Genomic DNA, 9,394 nt, shown 5'->3' on the forward strand with positions numbered 1-9,394 from the left:
CTATTCTCATGAGTCATAGACTTTGCATATAGGCCCTTCCCTTTCTTCAAATTCTTGCGTGAGGTCCCCGATGTGAGTTGGAGGAGAGGTCGACGGCGGCTTGATTTTCTAGCGAGGTGGTCGACGGCGGTGGAGAAGTGGCGGCACAGCTTCCCTGTGGCTAGCCACACCAGCCAAGGGGCATAGCCCGAGCAGTGATGGTCTATAGGCTGTCGGCCATGAAGGCGGTGGTCTGCAGCGGTAGTGGCTCCGACGATGGCGAGCGTCAGCGGGGGAGGCGACCGAAGGAGGGCCGATCGGGCTCTGGCCGTGGCCAACCGTGGCCGCGCCTGGCCCTGGCGTTGCCGGCTGTAGCCAGCAGCTACTCGGCCATGGCAGTAGGAGGTGGCAACGGATATGGCTTCACGACGATGAACCACGACGGTGGAGGGGAGGCCAGCATGGTGGTGCTAGAGCTTTGTCGGGCTAGAGAGGTGGATGTGGGGTCGGAGGCAAGCTTAGCTTGGCCTACAAGTGCATGAGGCAGAGGAACGGTGGCAGCGGCTCTGCTCATCCATGGCGGTCATGGCTGGCGTGTCTATGCTCGCGAGCAGGAAGGGAGCGAGACGGCGCGGAGAGGGAGAGGGCGAGAACGAAGGCGCTGTGGAGCTCGGTGTTCGCTCTGGAGGAGCAGGGGCGTGTGGTAGGGAGGTGGGGCGCTCAGCTTGGGCATGGCTACCATGCATAGGGCACGTGTCGCCCTTTGGGGCATTTCCCCGAGCACGTGGCGGGCAATGGTGTGGCCAGCGTGGGAAGTGTTTTTAGGCCAGTTATGGGTTGAATTTTACCATGGGCCCAAAAGCAAAGTTAAAGCCCATGAACTGCTCTACTTCTTTCATTAAGGGCACCGAGTCATTAAAGAAACAGATTAATGGGTAATTAAGCCTGGAGTTTACACTATCAATGACTAATCAAGGATTAAACCTTGCTCTGCTTGAGCTCGAATTACTTGGTCAAAATGTGGTCAAATTGATTCCAAATTTTTGTATGTCCTTCTCCAAGATGTAAACTCCAACTTTTATATTTAGCTCAACTTGAGTTGCTTAACAAAAATTTGAGAACACGAGATGCCAATCATCATTGCCACTGAAATTCCCGACTTGGCCAAATTTTTGAGATCCAAAACAGCACTGGGTTCAGTTTTGAGTCCTCGATTTGACTAAGTTAGGGACCAAACTAGCTCATGACCCTTGAACAAAGTTTGTTGTGCACATCTTGGTTTGCAACTTTGCTTAAAGGATCATGGAATGGTTCAGCTTAGTTAGGGAGATACAATTCTCCAAAGTGGGGTACCCGAAACTGAAATCGGGATTCAGTTAACTCCTAGAAACAGTTAGTCTTTGTGGATTTTGAAACTAACTTCGAAGATCCAAATGAACTCCAAACTTGATGAGACTTGCTTCATTGTTTCCAGCACAAAGTGTACTTCAACTCATATTAAGGAATCTACTTGAGTTACCATGTGAATTTGGAAGATAAAAATGTCACAACAATTGAACTCGCTGTTGCCGATCAGGGACTTAGAAATATTTCTGAGAGGCCAAAACATCACTGCATCCAAACTCGGGACCACTATATGAGACACTTAGAATTTGAATCAGGTCTTGGTCCAAAAATAATGTTTGTAGCACTCCACTTAAACTTCAACTTTTATTAAAGATCAAACTTCATAACTTGTTTCCACACTATTATTTGACCTTGGTCAAAGCAGCATTATGATAAATCTTAAATTGGAGTATTAGACCGATTGAGGCATTTTCTTGGCCTTGGCTCAACACGAACCCTTCATGACTTTGGTGGTAGAATTCAATTATAGTCATTTGGGCAAGGTAGCAAGGTTTAGTCGACATCCCATGTTCCCATTCACCTGATTGAGCAATTCAAGAAAGATTATAACTTATCATTTCATGTGACTTCTTGATTCCAAACTTTATGAAACTTTTTCACTGGTCAAGATGGATGCATGTTGATATAATGTACATGAAACAAGCATGTTCAACATTACTCATGCCTAACCTTCACCAGGGTCCACATGTAAGCAAAGATGTGTTGTCCAAGTTCAGGTTGGGACTCAATTTCATAGATTGGACCTCAACACCTTCATCATTACTTCAAAATTATGAACTAGAGATCATAATCATTGCTTGGCATATCCTGCTTAAGTCCAATTTTACTGCTTAACTCATAACTAACACCCGGGGTGTTACAAGTATCTTATGATCATTTTTGCATTCCTATCGGATTTCTCCCATTTTTTTAATTTACGAGTGTACTCCTTCATCCTCTCAATATAGTAATCATAAATAGGAGAAGGAGCATGTGGTTTTTCCTCATTAAGCGCATAATCAAGGTCTAGCTCCTTAAGAATGGCATGCACCTGATTATTCCAAGTAGGAAAATTAGTGCAACTTAGGGGTTCTATGGTACCTATATAGTCTACATAATTTACTGGAAAAAAATTTGAAGCAAAATAATGTCTCAATTAGTAAGCTGTATATAAGATGTACTTAAAGCATGAAGTTAAAACAACGTTGGTCAGTATTAATAGCATGCGTAATAACTTTAATTTGCATCACCGTTGGGCAGAAACAAACCAAAATTCATCTTAATTAACTCATAATTAAAGTCGACATTGGTTAGAAATTAAATATGAGTAATCTCCAGTTAAACTTCTCATAGGTTCCATTCAACCAGAGACCATCCTATTGTACAATGGTGGATATAATGTCTATTTAAATATAAATACTTATTATTAAATGTAGAACTAATGCAAAACATAATCTCAGAGCATCAATATAAAACATAATAAAGCTCAAGAAAGCATAGAATTAATTCTGGAAATAAAACTAAAAACTCAAACTTAAAACTTACTTAAATATTGCATAAAACTAACTAAGTAAAATGCTCTAAATAAAAAATTCTTAAACTTAAATATTCTCAGCAACATATTCCCAAAAACATACTTAGATTAACTTTAAGATTACTAAATAAAATGGATAATAAACTTTATATAAAATGGGAATAAATATCATCATGAGGGCATTAAACTTATATATATAGTTGCTAAGAAAGAACTAAAAAACTGAACATAAATAAATGGTAATTCTTAGGAAAAGTGTTCCACGCAAACTTAAATACCCAAAACTCATTAAATAAAACAAAAATTAACTTATTAGTAGTTGGGGAATGAACATAATTATTTGAAAAATAAACTTAATGTGTGGACCTATGCTTATAATGAAACTCAATTCGGCCACATTGAATTAGCCTAACTAATGGAGAGGTGGCCAACCATGACGTGGTCACTTGCTGGCCCGTTTCATGCTCGCCTATACATCAATAGGCTGGCTAACGGCCCATTCTCCTTCCAGCTAATGCTCGAGTTGTGTGATCCGTTGGATAGATGCCAAAGGCAAACGATGATCACATACTTAAGCCACTCTAAAAAACCATAGTCGCATTCCTCACTCTCTTCTTCTTTTCACTCCCCCTATTCCAGCCAGCTCTCCTGCTCGGCTGCTGCTCTGCAACACTACGCTGCTCCCGCTCGAAGCCACAGGCACCACGGTGCTTGGCTCACCAGCACGCGTGCGGCAGGGCTGCACGTGGCTCCATCGAGCTCTGCAGCCGGGTGCCCTCATGTGGCGTGGCAATGGTGACCCAAAACCGGCCGAGCAACGATGCGATGTGCGCTAGGCGCGGCACCCGTGTGGGCGGGCGCAAGCGCCAGTGTTCCTCAAGGCTGCAGCGACGGCGGTGCTCCTGAAGCCCGACAAGTCAACACAGCAGCGCCGTGAGACCAGCGTGGTGGCGGCTGCTACCCGAGGCCCTCACATGCGCAACACAAGGCAGCGGCGCCCTTAAGCCACCACGGCAGCGTCGATGACCTAGCCAATAGCACGGGTATGAGCCACGTGCATTCACGGCTAGGGGCAACACAGTTGGCAGCGGCAACCCGACCTACAACGCCGGGTACGAGCCAAGCGTGTGCACGCTCCATGTCTGATCTTAGGGTTAGTGTTCCTAATTCGGGGAAAGAATTTTTGGGGATTTTGTTTATCGCTGCTGATTTGATTCAATCCCCTCCTAAATGCTCAACTCGGATTAATTTTGGTAGAAAACACCCTTAATCGTAGGAAAATATAAACTAATCCGAGACTAATTGCTTAGATTGATTCTTAATCTAAGACTGAATGCGTCTGATCTTATCTAACTGGGCACTTATGGCTTCCTCAAAAGTAATTAAGACTTAATCACTTAATCAGGCGAGAAAAAATTGTCTTGTGCATGTTACTGGAATCTTCATTAGATCATAATCATACATCTGCTTACCGAACTGAAACTGCATATGCACGATCCAAAATTAGTGTTATGAAACAATCTTACTTAGTACTTATTTGTACTTAAACACAAAAATAGATCTAATCTCAGTACTAATGGCCCTTTAGAACTGACATAACAATCAGGAAACGGATCTACTTTGAGTATGTGCTAATGTCCAACTTAAAATATTGTAGATTAAAACCGAATGGATCTTTATAGAGGCATAAAACTAATACACTCTGGCCTAGTATCATTTTAGGATCTACGTAGGCGCTGATACCAATTGTTGAATTAGAACTTAGACTAACAGAATCTTATCTTAGCCTAAACATGATAACTAAATAGAGTTTGTAGATGCCATTTGAGTGCCTCCGTAGACGTAGAAGAGTTGATGTAGATGAAGTAGATCTTACTCTTCACCAAATTGAGGCTTGATGCTCCTAGTTGGTGAAGAACGTGATGTAGATCTACAACAGTACCTAGATGTGGGTAGACGGCCTTCCTAAGCCCTCCAATGCCTAATCTCATAATTAAGTTTAGGATTAGACGAACCGGCCACATTCCAACAAGTCTCTCTCATAATCATAATATAACGTTGTGCACAAACCACAAGCACCCTGTCGGGTTCATAAACCTAGGGTCCCCAATGGACCCGCTTCCCTACAAAACCCAGCCCAGCAGGCGACTCAGTGATAGCACACGCCTGGGCTAACCCAGATACATAATGATAGGCTGAGACAATGATTCGGTACCCGACCAGAAGGCCTAGCCAAGGTGGGACCGTAGTCCAACTACGACCCCCTTCTCAGACCGAGGATACGCCAGACCTCTGCTCGTTGCTCTTTCCTGATCGACACGGTTGGGACCAACTAGGAACGACTGACCGGGGATGCCCACTTAGTGTGGGCTCGGGGAGTAGGCGGAGCAGATAATAAGGCGCTCAAGTCAACCGCAATACCGAGGAATGTACCCTATCATGCCCTGCGCACCTACAGAACGGTGCCATCAAGGCATGTCAGGCGAATGCGGTAGAGCCTGCCAGACGCGTCAGAGTATAAATAGTATTGTGGGCGCCATCATTTGTCGTCCTAGGCAAACATGGTAGAGCCTGCCAGATGTGTCTAAACATAAAAAGTATTGTGGGCACCGACGGCCATCCTGTACCCGATGGTGTGGGCAACAAGACTAGGCAGCACACGTACACACTCTCTCTTTTTGTCTGACTTGTAAGGCCATTCCCTTCAACTATAAAAGGGGATGAGCTCTCTCCTAAAAGCATACCCCAAAGACTGGTCGACTCGATAGCTCAATAGCTCTAGGACTCGACAGCTACATAGTCTACACGCTCTCAACAGCTGATAAGCTCAGACACACAGAGCATATGTTCCAATACTTAGTGCACATTTGAGCATCCGTCACTCTCTTCCACTCAGTTTAGAGTCCGACCGGGCCTCTAACGCCCCCCTTTCTCATTCCTTACTCATTAGTAACCCCATAGCAAACTTTGAGCACCTAGGCTTAGGAATAAAGTCACCGACCGACCTCAACTGGACGTAGGGCATGTTGCCTGAACCAGTATAAATCCTGTGTCATTGAGTGCTAGGCCACATCCGATCACAATACACGACAAAACTACAAATATTTACTTATTGGTCATTTTTTTACCGACAGTTGGCACCGTCCGTGGGGAGGACATTGTGCGTTCACGCCTTTGGTCATCGGATGGCCCACCTTTCCACCAGCTTCAGCATGGTAGGCTCGAGCGATATGATTCGCTTCGGCTCGCTGAAGTTTCCCATGCTTGCTGGAGTTTCCCATGCTCCCACTCTAGACCTTCCTCTTCAGGAGTCTACACTTTGTCACCGACCAGCTCGGCGTACTTTGCCTCCGTGAAGAGGCGCTTGTCCTGGCGCCCGCTAGAGGAGGAGCGCCCTCCACCGACTGCAACGGGCCACTCAATGACCTCAATGTTGACATACCCTCCCTTCGCCTTGAGCCCATGCTAGACTCAATCCCCATGGTGAGTGATGTACATATTGTTCTTTACTCACTATTTAACACCTTTCGCCGACACTCTAGAGGGACCCCGATGTCCCTACCGCCACCGTTGTGTGACCAGCTTCCCTATGGCTTCATGTCCCTCGTGGACGCATGCGCGCGAGGACTCTAAAGGATGCTAATGTCGCCCCCTCTCATGTTCAAGTTCGTGGGGACGGTGGGCAACGCTCCCACCTCCTTCCATGACCTCATCAATGACGAGGTCGAAAGTGATGGCTCCAGCATTGGTGACGTCATGGCACCTGGCCACCCTCTGTCCTAGGAGTATGCTATGGCAGACACCCTAGGACAGCCACCGGAGGTAGTGGAGTCTATGTAGACTCACACCCCTTTAGACCCCTATGCGTAGGCCCTAGTGCGTGCGCAGCAGCACGGCGAGGAGTTATGGCAAAGGCGGTAGAGCCAGCCACCTCCTGCGCCGAAGCGCCTGGCACATCACGCTGTGCCACATGCGCCCAACCCGGTGAGCGGTGCTCGGGGTCATGCCCGTCAGGTCCAGCGTAACATACTGGACAGAGGAGATGACCCCCTCAGTTTGCTCGGGCTAGCCAGAACATCGCTGCTGCGGCGATGCTTCTACGTAGCCTCCTAGAGCCTACCAACCCCTAGGAATAGGCAATCCACTGGAACCTCCAGGTGCTGATGGAGACTACCATCGTTTAGTAGGCGGAGAGCTCCGCATCGTAACACCGGCTTGCGGCCTCTTGCCCAACCAGGGGACTAGGGCCACACCAGTCGAATCGCTCCATCCACTCACCATGGTAGTTGCCAGGCATGGAGCAAGAAGCCATTGCAGCACCGTAGCCCAACCCGGTGCCCGCTCCACAGCGACCACATGTGCGCGAATGGCTCAAGATGAATCGTGATGCTCACAGCGTCATCAACAATCGACGCCATGCAAAGCACGATGGTAATGCACATCAAATGGTGGGAGAGCAGGTGGCACGGGCCCTGGCCTGACCATCGAGGAGTACGAGGACACGCACCCTAGGCATGGTGGCTGTCCAAATGACCAGAGCCCTAGCCTAGACGACCCGGGGCCACAAGCCTTTGGTTGTCGCATCCAGAAAGCATTGTTCCCACAGTGCTTCTGACTGCACACCAACATCGCTAGGTACACTAGGGAGACGAACCCCGGTATATGGCTCGAAGACTTCTGGCTCACCTATCAAGCCGGAGGAGTGGATGATGACTATTTCTTCATCCAGTACCTCCCTATCTGCGTGGCGGAGCATGTTCAAGCATGGCTCGAATTCCTTCTACCCGATAGCATCCACGACTGGACGGATCTCAAGAGGGTCTTCGTTGAAAATTTCTAGGGGACATATGTCCATCCTAGGAATTCCTAGGACCTCAAGAGCTGCTAGTAGGGGCCCAACGAGTCCCTATGGGATTACTTCCGTAGGTTCTCAAAGCAGTGCAACTCCCTAATGTCATCGACATGGACATCATCAGAGCGTTCCTCTCTAGGACAACCTACGAGTCCTTGATCCACAAGCTTGGCTGTGTGAAGCCCCGTACCACCCATGAACTACTCGACATCGCCGCGAACCATGCCTCCGGTGAGGAGGCGGTCGGGGCGGTCTTCAGCGGTGGTCAGGACAGAGGCAAGGCCAATCATGAGGACCAAGGTGAGTGCCCCTCCACACAAAAGGGCAAGAAGAATAAGAAGGATCAGCGCTGACTGGCCAACCCAACTTTGGTCGCTGTGGCCGACCGAGCGGGCAAGCAGCCCCAGTAGGGCTAGCCTGACCACTTCGACTAGCTCATGGAGAGTCCATGCACCAACCATGCCTATCCCATCAAACATCTTTACAACGACTACGAGCTCCTCAAGTGCTTCCTGTGGCAAGCCGCCAAGCCAAAGGAAGGGAAAGGCAAGGAGGAGGTGGCCAAGAAAGGACATGCGGCGAGTAAGGATGAAGATGGCTTCCCTAACCTCGAGGAATGCCTCATGATCTTTGGGGGATCCAACGCTATCCACTCCAAGCGCCAGCATAAAGTACGCTATAGAGAGGCATACGCTGCCGAGTCGGCCATCCCCTCTTTCCTTAGCTGGTTGGACTCCCCGATCACTTTTGATCAGAGAGACCATCCTTCCCACGTCACCCGACCGGGTCACTACCCGCTCGTCATTGACCCCATCATCCGCAAGAAGCACCTCACTAAGGTGCTGATGGACGGAGGCAACGGCCGCAACATTCTCTACATCGACACCCTCGACGCCATGCACATCCCCTAGTCGAAGCTTTGCTCAGTGAGCTCTCCCTTCCACGGCATGATCCTAGGGGTGCAGGCGTATCCACTAGGGCAGATTGACCTACCTGTCATGTTTGGCGACCGCGCCAACTTATGCTCAGAGGTCCTAGCCTTCAAGGTAGTGGACTTTTTGGGGTCCTACCATGCCATCTTGGGGCGGCCATACTACGCCAAGTTCATGGCGATCCCCAACTACACCTACCTAAAGCTGAAGATGCTAGGGCTGAACAACGTCATCACCATAGGTAGTACCTTCTCTCATGCCAACATGTGTGACCACGAGCATTACGAGCTCATCACTACCGTCATCAACTCCGCTGAGCTCCCTGAGCTCAGAAATTTGGCGACTCTAGCAGTCCCCGACTACAATGGGTCAACCTCCTCGAGTGCCTTCCATCCGACTGAGGAAACCAAGGCGGTGAAGATCGACCCCACCGACCCAACCAAGATGGTGTGGATTGGGACCAAGCTCCTAGCCAAATAGGAAAGCGAGCTCACCAACTTCCTATGCGCAAATTGCGATGTCTTCATGTGGAAGCCTTCTGACATGTCAGGCATACCGAGGGAGGTCGCCGAGCATGCACTATGCATTGTCCTAGGCTCAAAGCCCTCCAAGTAACACCTGCATCGCTTTGACGACAAAAGGCACAGGGCCATAGGCGAGGAGATCGCCAAACTTTTGGTAGCTAGATTCATCAAAGAGGTATACCACTCT

General features: G+C 48.4%; 1 protein-coding gene across 1 annotated transcript; it reads left to right on the forward strand.

The window, feature by feature from the left end:
- Window positions 1–8,698: 8,698 nt before the first annotated feature.
- LOC136469846 (uncharacterized) lies at window positions 8,699–9,163 on the forward strand. The gene has a single exon (XM_066467884.1). It carries the CDS (start codon window positions 8,699–8,701, stop codon window positions 9,161–9,163), a length of 465 nt encoding a protein of 154 aa, XP_066323981.1.
- Window positions 9,164–9,394: the final 231 nt, after the last annotated feature.

The sequence above is a fragment of the Miscanthus floridulus genome, chromosome 8 (genome assembly GCF_019320115.1).
Source record: "Miscanthus floridulus cultivar M001 chromosome 8, ASM1932011v1, whole genome shotgun sequence".
In the NCBI taxonomy this organism is placed as follows: domain Eukaryota; kingdom Viridiplantae; phylum Streptophyta; class Magnoliopsida; order Poales; family Poaceae; genus Miscanthus; species Miscanthus floridulus.